This window comes from Delphinapterus leucas, chromosome 11 (genome assembly GCF_059928025.1).
Source record: "Delphinapterus leucas isolate spDelLeu-1000000601 "Yukka" chromosome 11, BTC_Dleu_Yukka2, whole genome shotgun sequence".
NCBI classification, from domain to species: Eukaryota; Metazoa; Chordata; class Mammalia; order Artiodactyla; family Monodontidae; genus Delphinapterus; species Delphinapterus leucas.
In genome coordinates this window covers 25,665,738-25,685,375 of record NC_143139.1, presented here as the reverse complement: position 1 = coordinate 25,685,375, position 19,638 = coordinate 25,665,738, and the positions used below count along the sequence as shown (strand labels likewise).

General features: G+C 35.5%; 1 protein-coding gene across 2 annotated transcripts in view; it reads left to right on the top strand.

Annotated features, from left to right (window-relative positions):
• IPO8 (importin 8) overlaps positions 1-19,638 on the top strand; it is a 70,580-nt gene that overhangs the window by 10,304 nt on the left and 40,638 nt on the right. For both annotated transcript variants that reach the window (XM_022577873.3, XM_022577872.3), the window contains exons 3-12: positions 428-584; positions 3,599-3,757; positions 4,747-4,903; positions 9,903-9,992; positions 11,500-11,594; positions 12,039-12,123; positions 14,429-14,563; positions 16,654-16,753; positions 19,003-19,079; positions 19,371-19,487. In XM_022577873.3, the coding sequence (XP_022433581.1) occupies positions 428-584; positions 3,599-3,757; positions 4,747-4,903; positions 9,903-9,992; positions 11,500-11,594; positions 12,039-12,123; positions 14,429-14,563; positions 16,654-16,753; positions 19,003-19,079; positions 19,371-19,487 (1,172 nt within the window). The remainder of the gene's footprint in view (positions 1-427; positions 585-3,598; positions 3,758-4,746; positions 4,904-9,902; positions 9,993-11,499; positions 11,595-12,038; positions 12,124-14,428; positions 14,564-16,653; positions 16,754-19,002; positions 19,080-19,370; positions 19,488-19,638) is intronic.

The following is a 19,638-nucleotide window of genomic DNA, read 5'->3' as shown; positions in this document are numbered from 1 at the left end:
AACAACAAAAAAAGCAATCTCCATGAAGGACTGTGGAATTTCATGTGTTGTCAGTTCACTATTAGGCATTATGAACAGTATGACTCTTATGGTCTCAAAGTACTTAGTATGAGTTTCATTTAGACCATCTTGTGTTTAGTCTAAGGATGCATACTTGAGTTCCTGGATCATTTTTCTGTCATGTAAACTCTGGAAGCTTGATTTAATGAGATGTTTTCTGCTTAGACTTGCTTTACTAGCTAAAGAGAAACTTTCAATTCTTATCCATTTTCCCTTCCCCACTTGGCTATTTATAACTGTAAGATTTTCCATTTTTGCTGGGTATCATGTTTAGCATTGAAGGGTTTAGCCTTTCATGCTCTGTAAAGCTGAATGAAAGCCATCTTTTTGATACTGCTACTTCAGCATTTTTTTTTCTCTGACTTAGCTGCCATTTACTTGAAGAACATGGTGACCCAGTACTGGCCGGACCGAGAACCTCCACCAGGAGAAGCAATATTTCCATTTAACATTCATGAAAACGATCGCCAGCAAATACGTGATAATATTGTGGAAGGAATAATTCGGTCTCCAGATTTAGTGAGGTACATTATACTGTTTCTATATGCTTAGTAGGAAGCCCAAAATATATGAATGGGGGAGGTTGGATTTAATCATCAGCCTCAAGTTTGTTTTTTAAAAGAGATAAAGTAATGAAGATGGGCACTCAAAGAATACAGTTTTAGTTATTTGTTTTTGCATTTGTAATTCTTTGCCTCAAAATATTTTGGAAAAAATATTTAGTTTCTATAAGTTGCCACAAAAAGAGTGGAGGCAAAAATCTAACGAAAATTGTTGTATAGATCCTTGCTATGTGAATAACCTATGTTCTTAGTTATGAGCTCTTGACTTTCTACTATCTGCTCTTCTTTTCCCTGATACAGGGAAATTGACTTCTGGGGGTTTTAACCTACCAGTTTTTGTAACACTTTACCTATCTTTTTGTTCATTTTTATGAACTGAGCTTCTTTTCCTTTGAAGAAGACAGGATAGAGAAAATATAAACTAGAAGAATTGTCTCTGGTTTTTCAAATTTAGATTAGATGCTATAAAGCAGCACTGTCCAATAGAACTTTCTGCAGTGATGGAAATGTTTTATATCCACACTGTCTGATATTTAGCCATGTGGCATAGAAGCCAACTGAGTACTTGAAATGTGGCTAGTGTAACTGAGGAACCGAATTTTTAATTTAATTTTGATTAAATTACGGTGTGTGCATGTAGCTGGTACCTGCCCTTAGTGGATAGCAGAGGTGTAGGTCAAAAAAATTATGCAATCTTAAAAGAGGAGAAACAAATTCTTTTCACCATGAGCAAGTGATTAGGTTGCTTTTGAAAATGTGGGAGGGAAATAGATGAAATTGAGGTAGGGGAATGAAATTATTTAACTTCAAGAGATTAGATGTAACCTATCCCTGAGTGTATAATGTACATTGGCATAAGCAGAAGAAAGGGAAGAAAGTGTGAGGATAACAGTGAGGAAGGTGGACAAACATTGAACACCTCTTTGTGCAGTTGTTTGGGTAAGAAGAGAAAATAGGGGTATTGATGAAAGAAAATCATCATTCTCATTGGTTGCCCAAATGCCATCTGGCACTGGCTTCCCTGTGGTACCATCATGTGTCCATTTCTTGTCAAAATCTTCACATTTTCAAATCTCTCTGAATCTTGCAAGCAATGCTTCTACACTTTAATATATGAAAGGATGGCTGTTCATAAACATCCTTTGCTTGGCTTGGAATTGAGAAAGGATTAAGAGGGTCAACCTAGGGGCTTCCCTGGTGGTGCAGTGGTTGAGAGTCCGTCTGCCGATGCAGGGGACATGGGTTCGTGCCCCGGTCTGGGAAGATCCCACATGCCGCGGAGTGGCTGGGCCCGTGAGCCATGGCCGCTGAGCCTGCGCGTCCAGAGCCTGTGCTCCGCAATGGGAGAGGCCACAACTGAGAGGCCCGCGTACTGCAAGAAAAAAAAAAAAAAAAAAAAAGAGGGTCAACCTGAAGATGAAATTAAAAAAATGAAAAGTTTCAGTTTTATTGAATACAAATATGACCTATTTGTTGTTTAGGAACAGCTGCTGGTGGCACAAGAGGTTATCTTTATCTTTATTATGAGACAGTTCTTTGTGGCTTTGCTTCTTTTATGTCCTGAAGGCTTAACTGTAACTACTCTTTTTTTTTTTTGGTACGCGGGCCTCTCACTGTTGTGGCCTCTCCCGTTGCGGAGCACAGGCTCCGGACGCGCAGGCTCAGCGGCCATGGCTCATGGGCCCAGCCGCTCCGCGGCATGTGGGATCTTCCCGGACTGGGGCACGAACCTGCATCCCCTGCATCGGCAGGCAGACTCTTAACCACTGCGCCACCAGGGAAGCCCTGTAACTACTCTTAAAGAAATATTCTCAAAGTTTATTTAAGAGTATTGCAAAGGATCTTTTGCAATTAGATTTGGAAAAGATCCTTTGCAAGGAAAAGGCATTATTTGTTTGTTTCATTTCAGTGAAATGAAGTTATCGGCTGTTGAACTGAACACATATCTTTTTCTTGGCACTATGGAGTCCTAATTTAGCTAGATTCACTCCCCATCCATTTGCAAGTGACCACGTAAGGACATACTAATAGTTGGTAGAAGAGAAATTTTTTTCCCCTCACTTTCTTTTCAATCCCAATTATAGTTGTATCCAATTGAGGAAATGATTACTGACCTAAGTGTTATGAGATCACATCTTTCATAGCTTCACTTTGCGGTTTCATTAAAGAGGTTTCTTCTTTTTTTATGTCTTTCCTGTTGCTTTTTTCTTTATTTCTTTGGAAATAGTTCTTAGCATTCCTCTTCAGGAATTACCAGCTAATGCTTGTTACTTCATACAGAAATTAGGATCTCAGGAAGCTGTGATAGGTGCAAAATACTGTGTGACTGGGAACTGATGATGAATGGTTCCAGGCTTTGGCTCACAGAGATGTTTCCCACTGTTATGTAGGCCTCCATTTTACTTACTTTGACCATTTTTAGGCTAAGTATGTCCAGTTGAAACGATAAAATACTTTTTTGGTTTTGTTTCCCCCTTAGGATATAATAACCAAAATACAAAATATAACAAGCTGGGAAATTTTATAGAGCTGGGGTGGATTCATTGTCTTTCTTTTGGAAAATTTTTTATGAGTTTATTTTAAGTTTTTTTTTTTTTTTTTTTTGGTGTGGACCATTTTTAAAGTCTTTATTGAATTTGTTACAATATTGCCTCTGTTTTACGTTTTGGTTTTTTGGCCACAGGGCATGTGGGATCTTAGCTCCCCAACCAGGGATCAAACCCACACCCCCTGCATTGGAAGACGAAGTCTTAACCACTGGACCACCAGGGAAGTCCCTGAATTTATTTTTAAATTCTTTACAGGACTTTATATGTTTTTCTTTATAGGACTGCTCTTTTTTCTCCACCCCAGATAAATATCTATATAATGTAAGTAAATAGGAATCAGAGTGTTTTTATGTACAATATTAGAGGTCTTTGAAGCCTGATATTTATAACTACTTAGATTTTGGACTTTTTTCTCCCACTTTATAGAGTCCAGTTAACAATGTGTCTCCGTGCCATCATTAAATACGATTTCCCTGGTCACTGGCCAGCGGTAGTCGACAAGATAGACTATTACTTGCAATCACAGAGCAGTGGAAGCTGGCTTGGCAGTTTATTATGTCTGTATCAACTGGTGAAGACATATGAGTAAGTTGATTTCTATTGGCTGAAGATACCAGCCTCCTGTTACTTAGAAGAATTACATTGCATAGAGGGGTCTGCTATGGGTGTTCTACAGAATCAGGTTAGATTGGGAAATGTTGGATTAAGCACAGTTAAACATGTTTATTTACTACAGTTTTTCAAAGAATCTTTAATCTGCTAATGTACTAATCTCTAAGTTAGTGCTTCTCAAACTTATTTGTTAGTTTCAGAGGACCATTTATTAACAGTTCTCCTTGGAAATTTTGGTGGAGAGGTACCTTAACATTTATATTTAAGTAAGCACATCATTAAGTAAACCAAACATTTACCTTTTTGGATGCAAGGTAGAAAATGTTCAAGTTTCTTTGCTAGTGACTTTCTTTTCTATAAAAGTTGCTTGGGAGGTGTGGGACTAGTGTCACATTTAATAGCATTGCTTTCTAGCTCCTAAGGGGATTGCTGCTTCTGCATGCAAAGTCCTGTAGTCTTCCTTCTAAAATGATTTTTAGAGTATATTTTAGATTTATACCTGTTAAAGTGACCTAAGAGCACCTAAATTTGTAAACTGTTTTAACTTCTCGAAGTAGGGTGGTAGATGGACAAATGTTTTTTCCACCACATTATTTGTTATATAATAGGAATGCCTATTTGAACTGTTTATCAACTTGTATTTTATAGCAAGAATTGTGGTATGTGAAAATTAATTTAAGTGCTAGAAAAATTCATGTAGGAAAGTTGCAAAACTGTCTTGGAATTTTTTGAACTAGTCTAACTCTTTCTAGAAAGATTTTAGGTATTCTGCCTAAAACAGGGATATGCTTTTTCAAAGTTCCTTTCAAGTTTATTCTAGCAATCCAAACAGAAAATGTAAGCTAGTGTTTGGAATGTTATAGCTTTATATAGTTTAAAAATATTATTTTTCATTCATTGTTTATAGCTCTTTTGTGGGGGGGAGAAATTATTGTTCTCTCTTTTTGTCTTTGCTCATGTAGATATAAGAAAGCAGAGGAAAGAGAACCTCTTATAGCAGCAATGCAAATATTTCTGCCTCGTATTCAGCAACAAATCATGCAGCTCCTTTCTGATTCCTCACATTATTCTGTATTAATACAGAAGCAGATCCTGAAAATCTTTTATGCACTTGTGCAGGTAAGTTTCTATAGCAGAAGACAAATACGGTGCCTTGTATTTCTGCCTGATACATAGAAAGTGCTCAGTAAGTGTCAGTTATTGTTAAAAATTACATATTGTATATTCTCACATGTATTTCTTTAAAAACATCCTTATGAGAGAACAGACTTTGAGAGGTCAACTTAATTGTCCAAGGTTATCTGAGTGGCAGAGCTGAGATTCAGTGTCCATATGCCTTTCACCCCCAGTGTCTGAAGTCTGGGTATGGAAGAAACAAGGTAGTTAACTTCCCTGAAACCTGATAATTTGACTAATCTGTCCATAGCATTCTGCCTGTAGATTTGTTATGATTATAGGAGAAGAGGAAGGAAAAGAAGAGAGTTCCTTTTTTTTTTTTTTTTTTTTTTTGCGGTACGTGGGCCTCTCACTGTTGTGGCCACTCCCATTGCGGAGCACAGGCTCCTGACGTGCAGGCTCAGTGGCCATGGCTCACGGGCACAGCCGCTCCGCGGCATGTGGGATCTTCCCGGACCGGGGCACAACCCATGTCCCCTGCGTTGGCAGGCGGACTCTCAACCACTGCGCCACCGGGGAAGCCCTGAGAGTTCCTTTTTTTAATTGGGAAATCATATTGATGGTAGTTTCTTTGCATTTGACCCATTTAAAGCTAACAAACAAGATTGAGTGCCTCATTTACCTTCATTTAAAATACTTCCTTTTTCTTACCTGAAAGCTATAAAGAACATTAATATGGAATGTTTTAAATATAAAAATATTTAAAATTTAATCCTCAAAAGACTTGGGTAAGTTATTTCGATCTGGGTGGAGAAGAATAATTGTTGTCAGTTTAAACTGTTTGATGTTGAATGGATTAAGGCTTTATTTCATGCTTTCTAGTTAAATTAGTCACGGCAAGAGGGTAGTTTCATCAGGCTAGAGAGCCAAGATAGTTTGGTTTTGTTCTTGGCTTCTCTCTGACTTAAGTATTTTCATACTGTTCTAGAATATTTCACTTGAATAAAGATTTATATTTTTAGCCTCATCTTTTAAACTTTTAATAGAGATAGTCCAAGGCAGATTTTCCTTGTTTTTCAGCTTAGCCTTTTTTGGGGGAGAGAGAAAGGGAAAGGAGATACATCTGAGAAAAGAGAAGAAACTAGAGTACTAGGAAAACATTCCTTCATCCTCTTTTTTCTTTTTTTAAAAGTAATAAGGTAGGAAGATGTATGGTGCTTTTGTTTTTGTTTTTCTGTTCAGAAATCTTCCTCAGGAGAATCACTTTTTGGCAAATATTTTTTATTCAGTGAGATGTTTTGCCATTAGATACAGTAATATCCCATTTATTTGGAGCCAGACTTCCCTTTCCTCATTGGGAGAAGCATAGCCAGGAATCAGTAAGTGAGACAGAGGCAGATGAAATAGTTTTCTTAAAACCTCTACTTCTACTTGGTTTGCTAAGAGAACAAAAATCTAAAATTTTTTTTCTCAACATGTATGTGCTAAAAACCTAAAAAACCAGAAAAAAACCCTCATCATTTTAAACCATTTTAGTAATCTATTATATGCTAATACAGTAATATTCTTTAGTGGGAAATCCTGGAAGCAAAAATTTAGAAGGCTTTAGGAGGCACAGTTACAGTGTTTATGGAAGTAAAAAGTGATTGTCTAACAATTTGGGATGAGGCAGAAAAATTTATGTTTTAAAAAGTATGACGCAATGAAATTGATTTTGTCTAAGCATTTATTAAATATTGTGTACAGGACTGTTGAATATTCCATACATATTTCAGAACTCGTTTGTCCAGAAGTGAACTCATTGTTACTTTCCCCCAGCCCTTAGCCTGCTCCTCCTATGTTCCCCATCGTAAAGCCAACTGACTCCCCACTGCATTTAGAACAAAGTGTTAACTTTTTCCCATGGCCTATAAAACCCTTTGTCTCTTGCCTCATCTTATACCATACTTAGCTTTAGCTTTGTTCTTTGCACTCCAGCCATATGGAAATTCTTTCAGCTTCATGAGCAGGTCATGTCCTCTGTCACTTCTGAGCCTTTAAGGCACTGTGTTTCTGCCTGGAGCATTCTCCTTCCCCTTTATGCCCTGGTCAATTTGTGCTCCTCCAGGTCTTGGCTTGCATATCACTTCTTCCAGGAAGTTGTCTCTGATAGTAGCAGGCTGCATTAGGTGGTCCTCACGGGTGCCCTTATCAACATTATACTGCTTTTATCTGTACTGTTTATCATACCATATTGTAATTCCTTGTTTAAATGTGTTCCCCCTCACCCCCCCAACTAGACTGTGAGCTTTACTTAACATTATGTCCTTAGTGTGTAGTAGGTTTTGGACTGCATGGATGCAGAGGTGCTATGCCTCATCTCCTGTAGCTCAAGGTGTAGTAGGGGTGGGGTTGCACACTGTAATACAGTGGACTGTGATTTCATGCCACAGTGTAGAGGAAAGTAATTGAAAAAATGTTTCTTGAATGTTTCATGATGTAAAGATTTTCATTAAAGTCATTAAAATGAGTTTCCACCACAAAAAAAGATAATTATGGGAGGAGAAATTAAGGAAACACCCCTATTTACAATTGCATCAAAAAGAGTAAAATACCTAGGAATAAACTTAACCAAGGAGGTAAAAAACCTATACTCTGAAAACTATAAAACATTGATGAAGGAATTTAAAAACAATACAAAGAAATGGAAAGATATTCTGTGTTCTTGGATTGGAATAATTAATATTGTAAAAATGTTCATACTACCTAAAGCAATCTATAGATTTAATGCAATCTCTGTCAAAATACTGATGACATTTTTCATAGAACTAGAACAAATAATTTACAAAAGACCCTGATTTGCCAAAGCAATCTTGAGAAAAAAGAAAAAACCTGGAGGTATCATGCTCCCTGACTTCAGACTATACTACAGAGACACAGTAATCAAAACAGCATGGTACTGGCACAAAAACAAGCATATAGATCAATGGAACGGAACAGAGAGCTCAGAAATACACCCACACACCTATGGTCAATTAATCCATGACAAAGGAGGCAAGAATATACAATGGAGAAAAGACAGTCTCTTCAGTAGGTGGTGCTGGGAAAACTGGACAGCTACATGTAAATGAATGAGATTAGAACATTTCCTCACACCATATACAAAAATAAGCTGAAAATGGATTAAGACTTGGAAACCATAAAACTCCTAGAAGAGAAAATAGGGAGAAAACTCTTTGACATAAATCATAGCAATTGTTTTTTGATCTGTCTCCTAAGGCAAGGAAATAAAAGCAGAAATAAACAAGTGGAACCTAATTAAACTTAAAAGCTTTTGCACAGCAGAGGAAATCATTGACAAAACGAAAAAGGCAACCTACTAAATGGGAGAAAATATTTGCAAAGGATATGACTAATAAGGGGTTAATATCCAAAATATATAAACAGCTCATACAACTCAATATCAAAAAAACAACCCAATTAAAAAATGGGCAGGAGACCTGAATAGACATTTATCCAAAGAAAACATACAGGTGGCCAACAGGCGCATGAAAAGATGCTGAACATCACAAGTTATCAGAGAAATGCAAATCAGAACCACTGGATACCACCTCATACTGCTCAGAATAGCTATCATCAAAAAGTCTACAAATAACAAATGTTGGCAAGGATGTGGAGAAAAGGGAATCCTTGTACATGTTGGTGGGAATGTAAATTGGTACAGCCATTATGGAAAGCAGTATGGAGGTTCCTGAAAAAACTAAAAACAGAACCACCACATGATCCAGCAATTCTCCTGCTGGGTGTATATCTGGAAAAAAATGAAAACACTAATTTGAAGAGATACATGCACCCCAGTGTTCATAGTGGTATTATTTACAGTAGACAAAATAAGGGAGCAACCTAAGTGTCCATCGATAGATGAATAGATAAAGAGGTGGTGTGTGTATCTACATATACACAATGGAATAACATATACACAATGGAATATTACTCAGCCATAAAAAAGAATGAAATTCTGCCATTTGCAACAATGTGGATGGACTTAGTGAAATAAGTCAGACAAAGAAAGACAAATACTCTTATCACTTATATGTGCAATCTAAAAAAATAAAACAAACGAATGTATATAACAAAACAGAAACAGATTTACAGTTATAGAGAACAAACTAATGGTTAACAGTGAGGAGAGGGAGGTGGGGAGGGTTGAGATAGGGGTATGGGATTAGGAGACACTAACTACTATGTATAAAATAAATAAGTAACAAGGATGTATTGTACAGCACAGGGAAATATAGCCATTATTTTGTAATAACTTTAAATGGAGTATAGTCTATAAAAATACTGAATCACTCATATGCCCGAAACTAATATAATATTTTAAATGAACTATACTTCAAAAATAAAAAGATGATTTTATGAGGTAATGGAAGTATTGACTAACCTTATTGTGATAGTAATTTCATAGTGTATATGTGTATCAAATCGTCCTGTTCTATACCTTAAACATACATAGTATTATATATCAATTATATCTCAATAAAGCTGGAAAAATGAAAAGTTTGACACACAAAGGGGTAAATGGTAAAAAATCACTTATCTAGAATCTCATGTTGAACAAATGATGCCTTACTGTATTTTTATAATTTTTTACTTAAAAAAGTAGCTTAGGGACTTCCATGGCAGTCCAGTGGTTAAGGCTCCACACTCTGAATACAGGGGGCACAGGTTCGATCCCTGGTCAAGGAACTAAGACCCCTTGTGCTGCACAGTGCGGCCAAAAAAAAAAAAGCCTAGAGAAATAATTCATGGCATGTATATTTTCTAGATTTAAAAAATTTAATTTACATACATATGTTTATAGAGCTGTTTTAAGTTAAATTTTAGGTTGAACCACCTGAAATTACTAATTTCATGGTCAGGTGTTAACCGTTTCATATATTTCAACCTTTCAATATAGATAAATTGCTGATTTTTTAGAGGGGAGGAATTATTGTCTGATGTTGTTGTCCTTTGTTTTCAGTATGCATTGCCTCTTCAGCTGGTGAATAACCAAACCATGACAGCGTGGATGGAGATCTTCCGAACTATTATTGACAGGACTGTTCCACCTGTAAGAAAGGGCTTCTGTTCCTAAGAAGAATGGGGAAAACTTGGGTTCGGGTTATTTGTGGTAGATTGATTTATTATACCAGCCTGCTATTTAGAAAAACAAAAATTACTACTGTAATAAAAGTAATTAATGATACATACTCATTTTTAGAAAGTTCAGATAAAATTAATAGAATAATAACTATTTAATCCTACTAAAAATGATAACCATTTTTAAAACTTGGTATTTATTCCTCTTGTCTTTTTTTCTCTACATTTATATACAACCATATTTTTTTCTTTCTACAAAAAATATTACAGAATCTTTATAGGAAGGAGTGATTAAAAAGGGTATGCTGACAAAATCTTATTAAAAAGTAATTTAAAAGGGTATACAGAAAAAGGAGCATTAATGAAATTTGTTAGGAGGAGCAATCATATTTTATATTTGTAAAAATGGTATAGATAGGTACTGTTTTGAAGTTCATTTTTCACTTAAAATCTATTGTAAATATTTCGTATGATTATGAAGTTTTTTACATTGTGTCATTTTTGTTGAATGCTTCATTTGCTAGATATTTAGGTGGTTTTAGTTTTTTAGTGTTTTAACTATAAGGATGTAGTTAAATTTTTATGCACATACATGATTATTTTGTTTGGATAACCTCTTAGCAGTGTTTAAGGCTTTGACAGATCTTTAATTAATTAATTAGTTAATCAATTAATTGAAGTATAGATATACAATATTAGTTTCAGGTGTACAGCGTAGTGATTCAGTATTTTTATAGGTTATACTCCATTAAAAGTTATTAGAAAGTAATAGCTATAATTCCCTGTGCAAGACTTTGACAGACCTTGCAAACGGCTTTCCAGAAACAGTGCACTGGCTTATACTTTAATAAGCAGTGACTGAGAATGTCTGTTTTGTTAAATTCTAAGTTTGCCGGTTTGATAGGTGAAAGATGGTGTCTCATTTTTATCTGTAGTTACAGTGATACTATATTTCATCTATCAGATTAACTCAAATAATCAAATTAACTAAATTAAAATATATCAAATATTTAAAATTTTGAGCTTGTCTCCAAATGTGCAGTATTCCTTCCTTTGCCCATATCTTGGGACAAATTATGTTGAGGTTTAGTTTATACACATAAATGCACAGAACTTAGTGAACAGTTCAGTGAATTCTGACAAACATACGCTTGTGTTACTATCACCCAGATCAAGATATAGAACTTTTCTGGCATCTCAGAGAGTTTCCTTGAGGGATATGGTATTTTGTGTTTTGTTTTCTACTTATCTGGGCCTTTTAAAGATAGAAGATAAAACAACAGCACTGGTTGGTTGAAATTTGCTTTGCTTGTTTAATTCCTACCTAGCAATCTATAAAGTAAGAATTTGCATTTGTTTGGCAGTCTGAATTCACATTTAATTTAACTTAATTTGTATCAATATTTATTCTGCCTTTGTTAGTCACACAAACCTTTTCATTATGTGGGAATTTTATCTGGGTGTTTTTGTCCTCCTAGGAGACTCTGCAGATTGACGAGGATGATAGACCAGAATTAGTCTGGTGGAAGTGTAAGAAGTGGGCATTACACATTGTAGCTCGTCTCTTTGAACGGTAATTCTGGTTATTAGATTTACAATCTATGGTTGGTATTTCAGTATTGGATATAATAAAATTGAATAGGTCCCTTGATGCTCTACAGTATATGATTGTTTTTCTTTAGAGCAGCAGAGGGCAAAAAGTCACCCTATGCTTTGTTTTAAAGCAGGCTTAACTGTGATCATTGGCTTTGAGATCATAGTAAGGTGAACAGTCTTCTCTGGATCTTTCTATTCTCTGTAAAAAGGATCGAGAAATGATATTTCTGTCTGAAATTTTAAGTATGGCCTGGAGTCTAAGTACAGCTTATCATAATTTCATTTTGGGGCTTGTGAAAAAAAAGGTAAAACGTTAGTTTCTGTCCCAATAGAATACATCTTTCAACAAGTATTTAAACTGGTGAGCATGCTTTGTTTCTAAAATTTGCAGTATTTAAACATTTTCTCTTTGTATTTTAAGATATGGAAGCCCAGGAAATGTCACAAAAGAATACTTTGAATTTTCCGAATTCTTTTTGAAAACTTATGCAGTGGGAATTCAGCAGGTAATAAACTTACATTTTTTAAATAGGAGGATGGTTACTACTGAAAGTAGTTGAGTCACTTCTATCCATTTAAAAGTAGTTTACAAACATGTTAATACATATTTATAGGGGGATGAAATGGTAGCTCTGGGAATCTAATACAGTGCAGTCAGTTTTAGAACCAAATGTCCTAGGGTAGCTACTACAAGAATGTCCCTTCTAGACTCCTAGATGGTGGACTGAAACCTTTCAAGTCTGTTGATTGATACTTGTGTAGCAGTCGCCAGTATTAGATCAGGTTCTTCAGTTAACTTCCTGATCTCACATGAGTTTCTTATCCTCTATTTGATGGAGCCCCGCCTCTTTGTTCTAAGCTTTTATATCAGAAGATTTAGGTAATAGGAATTGATCTATTTCAAGAGGAGTTGAGCTCAGAAGTTAAGACTTTCAGCTGAGAACTTACACATTTTTGTGGAAGTTTGGGAACCATTCTGTACAGTGAAAATTAGGAGTTCTTGAGAAATAATCCAAGTTGATATTAATATTTACAAACTACAAAGGATAGATGGGCGTGAAGACTATCTGTATTGCCATTTGAATCATGAAATTTTTGTTTCTATTTCAACAAATGAAATTCAGTAGTGATTGAGCATTGGCTGTGTCAGGGCTATATTAAGGAAGCAAAGATTAATCAGACATAGTAAAAGGCTTTCATGATACAAAGGGTGTTTCTAGATTTTTATAAATCTATGCAAATTAGTCTTCTTTACTGTCAATGATAGAAAGTTCAAACCTGTCATCTTAGATGGAATACTTCCTTTTATGGATTATCATTTTGACTAGTATCATTTTATGGATTATCATTTCTAAAAATTACCTTGCAACAATTCAGGAAAGCTATGGCTATAATTTTCTCACAGGTTATTTTGTTGGCCCATGAGAAAGTTTGTAGGGAAAATTGGTGAGTGATGAATAAAATTATATATTCAGCCATTCATTTTGGATACTAGGATAATCAGGGAGCTGGTTAGCTCTGTCTTCTGCTCTTTCCACTGCTGTTAAACCCCAGTAAGCATCCTAAAGTTGATGCCCTCTTCTGGTGTGTTCAGTAGAGGTTTTCCAGTGTCACATAAACATGTATGCACACACACATTTAAATTTCATGCTGTTGCATCCATGTCATAAACTGTTTGAACCTTGGTCATTTAAAGTATATATTCCTGATATTTTAAAAAGTTTTTTTTTTAATCAAAAACTGTTCTCTTCTTTACTATTGTGTCTCATCTGCGACCACCTCCACTTTGTGTGAACAGCAACTGTATTAGGAAGAACTGTGTTTAGTAGCATCCATTTTTAGCCTGCATTGCAGAAGGAGTTTCTAGGTGATAGTAGGACTTCTGACAAATTTTATAAACCTGAACTTTATATAACTTGAACTGAACTCATGTTCTGAATTTATAAATTCTGTACATGTTTTAAAAGACCCCGTTTTATTTATTCAGCAGTTCAGTGATAAGCTTGCTGTGGTGAAGGGCTCTGGAGATCAGGAATTGGAAGACTTGGACCGTGTTGTAGTGCAGCCTCTGACTGCGTGTCCTTGGGTCCTCACAGCTGCTTTGGGCATGGTTCTTTCCTTAGAAACAATCTTTTTTTAAAAATCAATATTTAAAAAAATAACTTCTCAGTTTTGTGGTATTTCTACAAAGACTTTCCGTGGTCTGAGATTATAAAATAAAAATTTTCCACACTCTTTTTTAGTTACTATGTGGTTTCACTTTTTGTTGCTGTTGAAATATTTCCCTATCTGGAATTTATTTAGGTGTGAAGTTTAGTTAGGGAGCCACCTTAATTTTTTTCAGAGGGCTAGTCAGCTGTCCCAATACTGTTTTTTGGATAACTTACCATTTCTCTTCCAGTTGAAATGCACCTTTATCAAATATTAAAATATGTTTATGGTGTCTCTTGCTATATGGATGTTTTCAGTGTTCACTTAGTCAAATCTGTTACTATTTGACAGGAGTCTTAATTTATTTGAAGAACTAGTATGTGGAAGAGTGTATAGACTTATTTTGAGTAGTTCCACAGGTTAGAAGCAAGATAAATGGCTGAAAATCACAGTGAGACACCCTTCAGTTCAGTATCGCAAGGACCTATCTAAGAATTAAAACAGCTCATGTGCTGTCTCACAAAATATTTACTTCTCTAAAAATCTGTTAATTTTTATCTCTATGACTTCTGAGTTGGTTTTATGTCATGCCTAAAATGCCCATCCTGTTAACTTTAAAATTGTTTTTTTCCTATGTTTTCTCTTCCTATTTTCCTGTAGGTACTACTAAAAATTTTAGACCAGTATAGGCAGAAAGAGTATATAGCTCCCCGTGTTCTTCAGCAAGCATTCAACTATCTCAACCAAGGCGTTGTTCATTCTGTAACCTGGAAGCAGATGAAGCCGCACATACAGGTTAGTGTCAGGGAGCAGCTCTGGGAAATCATTCTCTGGTTAAATTTTCTGGACAGGGTAAGTGTTAACTAATCCCATATTTTATATTTAATATGTTTTTGTTTCCATTAATAATTTCGAATGAATGCAGTCTTTTTTTTTTTTTTGTGGTACGTGGGCTTCTCACTGTTGTGGCCTCTCCCGTTGCGGAGCACAGGCTCCGGACCCACAGGCTCAGCGGCCATGGCTCACGGGGCCAGCAGCTCCGCGGCATGTGGGATCCTCCCGGACTGGGGCACGAACCCGCGTCCCCTGCATCAGCAGGCGGACTCTCAACCACTGCGCCACCAGGGAAGCCCATGAATGCAGTCTTATATCTGATATGAAGGACCTGGAAATTTAAGTATTTGAGAAGAGTGAAGTTTTCAAGTTGTATGAATTGGAAGACTTGGATTTAGTTAATCTTGCTTGGAATCTTATTTAGCCTCTGTTTCTCCTCTGTTAGGTCAGATAATATTTTTCTCCCCTTCTTACCTAAAGGTTGCTAGGATCGAATGAGGTATTTTGTATGATAGCATTTTGAAAACAGTCCCCAGGGCTCTACTAAGTTAGTGTTATTTTGTAGGAAATGCAGGCTGATACATGACCATTTTCTTTTGTAGGTATGAGCAAACAAGGTTTTTATTTCTCATTTTGGATTGTTAAATTCTATAAAAGAAGTTAAAGTTTTCGGTTTTTATATCAATTGTGTACTTAAAGGTAGAATCAGCATTTTATTAAAGAATAAATCAGAATGAAAAATTATGGACCATTAATAAATAAATTAATATTTACATACACATAATTTTGGGTAATTCAAAGATGTTAGGAACGGAATTTTTTCCTCTCAAACTATGAATTCTTAAATTCTGTAATCTCTAAGATGGTATCTAAAAAGTAAAGCAATTCTTTTACTTTGTCTTTGGTGTCTAGGATAGAATTTGTTTAGTGTTATCTTATTATAGGTCTTACAGATATTAGATCTTTTGCATTGTTTTCTGTGGACACTTTAATAATCTTTGCCTAATTCCTTTGATCAAAGAGTGATTGGTTCTTTGCAATTAATAAAGATACAGATTTCATTTTATTTTACTGTGTGCCTGTAAAGTAAGGGTGAACTGTGATAGCATTTTTTTCTACTTGATGCCTTTGGCCTTATTTTTACATGGCTGTAATGTAGGAGTAAGAAAACTGACTATTAGGCTGAATTTTTTTCTCTTAGAATTACTTAATTTGGAAGAAGTGATAAGAGATAATTTTGTTCTTACATATGTAATTGTTAGAGCACGGAAGGGCTTGGTAGAGCATTAGCGGCAGTGAACATAGAGGCTGTTAGATGTGATTTTTTTTTCCCCCCACTGAAGCCTGCGCTTGTAGGGTAGGAAATTAAGTTGTTGAAAATGGAAAAAGAAGAAAATGTTAATGTTGTTGAAATATCGACATTTAGGATCAAAATGGAAATGTAAAAATGTTCACAATAAGTAATGTAATAGTAAATATAACCTTGGTTTGATATTTATTTCTCTTAAAGAATCAAGGTATGTTTAGGTATGTTTATATTGATAGTAAAACTTTTATCCCCGCTCTTAACTCAAAGAATAGCATTCATCTCTTTCTCTGTACCTTTAATCAGTTGTTGTTTAAAAACAATCTTATGGGCTTCCCTGGTGGCGCAGTGGTTGAGAGTCCGCCTGCCGATGCAGGGGACACGGGTTCGTGCCCCGGTCTGGGAAGATCCCACATGCCACGGAGTGGCTGGGCCCGTGAGCCATGGCCGCTTAGCCTGCGCGTCCGGAGCCTGTGCTCGGCAGCGGGAGAGGCCCGCGTACCGCAAAAAACAAAAACAAAAAACAATCTTATGTTTAACTTCTTCTGCCCCCACCTCTACCCCTTACCCCCAAGGCTTTTGCTTTCCTGCTTTCACTTTAGCCAACGCAAACTTGACAGAAAGATTAATATAAGTTGTTTGGAAGTTGTTTGGAAAACTAACTTCAGGAAGGCTTTCATTATTTGTGTTCCCCAAATGTGAATAGTCTATACCCATTTGTTGTTTTGTTTTTTTCTCTTGTTAGAATATCTCTGAAGATGTGATTTTTTCTGTGATGTGTTATAAAGATGAAGATGAAGAGCTGTGGCAGGAAGATCCATATGAGTATATAAGGATGAAATTTGGTAATGGAGATGATTTTAGTCCTCATCAGTTCCTGGCTCCGTAAAGTAATAGAACTAAATTTATACTTTTAAGCAGATTTTACCACTTTGTTAAATTCCCAGAGTTCTGCTTTTCACGATAAACTCTGAAACTCGTGAGAGTTTGATGTTCTGTTGAACCGATGGACTTGAGATGAAAAGCTGCTTTATTTGTCCATCCCTCTCATGGGTGCTGAAGCAGTCATGGAACCATCTATGTATAACTCTTTCTGTTGTGGTGCTGATCTGCAGGGACCATTCCTTTCTGTGCCTTTTGGGATACCTATTTGTAGATTGGGTTGTTCTCAGTCTGGGATATCCTTTGCATTTCTGCATATTTTAGGAGCACCCCAATTTAGTTTGCATCCTTAACCTAGGGACTGAGTATTCCACAGGGGAATGAGATTACTTCTGATGACCCCACTGTGTGGCCCAGTTCTCTGTGGGTCCTTTTAGCCTTGGATCTTCCAGGAAGCTGTTGAATTGTGTAGGTTGCCTCAGTTCATTCCCTTTTGTCACCAGTTTGAATTAAGCACTTCCTGGAGTACTCAGGCACTTAGCATAGGAAGATGTTATTTGTGTACCTCTGTTCCTCCCATGGTGAAGAAGCTATCTGAGGGCAGGGACTTTATCTTACTTGCTTTATTTTGCATTCTCTATCCCTTCTACACCCCTACATTCCTCTGCAAGTTCTTGGCCCTAGTCTGTCTTCAGTGAATGTTGAAACAAATAATTGATAAGACTCGCACTGCCCAAGGCATGCTGAAGGTACTGTGACCACAGTGCTTTCCCCTTGTCGGGCCATATGTCTCTAGTTACTTGAGTTAAGCCTACTAATATAGATGCTAGATTGTTGGGCTATGTTGTTTTCACAGTGCTTTTGTTTAGATTCTTTGATTCAGTAAGTGAGGAAGCGCCTCTTTCCTTTGGAGACAAAGTACAGGAAAAGCAAGTGAATGAGAAACAATATTTACCACTGTTTTATCCTTCCATTCTATCATTTCTATTTGAAAATCATTGTACATATGCATGATTTATTAATTCCCCTTCCTAATGCTTTTGTTTTCCTAGTTTGCTTTGACAGAGCAGAATGATTAACTGGTCTTTCTTCTGTCTTTTTTTAAGGCATTTTTTTAGTGTCTAGCTTTTCTATGATACCTGTTTTTATAATGTGCAGTGTATTTGTTTAACTTTCAGATGGCTACCATTATTTTACTTATTCTTCATATCAAATAAGAAAGTATCTCAGTTTTTAGAAAATATAATAGTTAAGAGCTGTGTGTGTTGACTGATAGAATTTATATTTTATTGATTAAAAGAGAATATGGATAATTCAAGACTAGCTAAAATGCCTTATTTCCTTCTGTAGAATGCAGTGGGTATTACTTAATATGTGTATTTTACTTTTAGATAACTACTGGGGAGAACAATTACGTTATTAGTTTTCTTTTTATATTTTTGTCATGTGCAGTTATTTATATTAACAAAATACCCCTGTCTAAATGTATTGACTGATATTGATAATGGTGTTTTTAGATTTGGTAAAAACTGAAGGAGCTCAGGCTTTGATGTTAAGACAGCCTGGATGTGAATGCTGGCCTGGTTGCTTACTCACTGTGTGACTGTGGGCAAATTACTTAACCTATCTGAGATGGAGTGTTTTCAGCTATAATATCTTGTGTGTGTATGGGTGTCTATATGTGTATTATCAGTTTGTTTCTTTCTCTTACTACGTAAGCTCCATGAGAACCATTTTTGTTTGATATTTGTATATTTGTATCCCCAGAGCTTAGAACAGTGCCTGGCACATAGTAATCACTAAATAAATTTTTATTGTTTTTTGATAGAAGTAAAGCATTTTTCCTATCCTCAGTGAAACAGATATGCCTAATATGTAATTGTTTGTTTTAATATGATTATTTAAAAGGACAACCTTTTGAATAACTAAGTATTTTAATAAATATGAAATAAAATTTAAATATTTAGTATATAACATTTAATTTAAATATTTAATAACTATTTAAAATATTTTAAAAACATTTAAAATAAATATTTGATAAATATTGTGCATGAGAGCAGTGATGATATATCTTTAGCTTTTTTGTGCTGTAAACCAGTGTTATATGTTGACTGTTTTATTTCTTGGTTTTGGAATAGTGGTCAATAAGGTTTAAAATCTATAATAAGTAGTTGTATTTTTGCTAACATGGTTTAAACTTTTAAAATCTTAGATATTTTCGAAGATTATGCTTCTCCCACCACAGCAGCCCAGACTCTCTTATATACTGCTGCAAAGAAAAGAAAAGAGGTATATAGTTATTCTTTTTAAATACAAAACTGAAGGGTGGCCTGTGTTCATTTAACACTCTAATGAATGCCCCTAGTATTTGAAAAATTATGTTAGTAGTTATAATCTGTTACTTTAAAAATATTTTTCTATCCTTGTAAGGGAAAAGGAATATTTTGTTTTCTTACTTATAATTGCTTGATAGCACACAATAAAATGGCTTTATTTTTGAAAATTTGTACATCATATTTAATACAATAGTAAGGCAGTAAAAGTTCATATAGACTAAAATGGTTTCTTCTGTTTCTTTAGGTGTTGCCAAAAATGATGGCATTCTGTTATCAAATCCTAACAGATCCGAACTTTGACCCTAGGAAGAAAGATGGAGCCCTGCATGTGATTGGCTCCCTAGCTGATATTTTATTGAAGGTTAAGCTACTCAAATTTAATTTACTTAATAACACTGTGTAGCAGAGGCAAATGAGAGAATATGAAAGTTATGGATAATTTAAAACTGGTGACTTTCTGCATAATTGAATTGACTAAATATTTTTCTTAATTAAAAAAATGACTTTTTTTT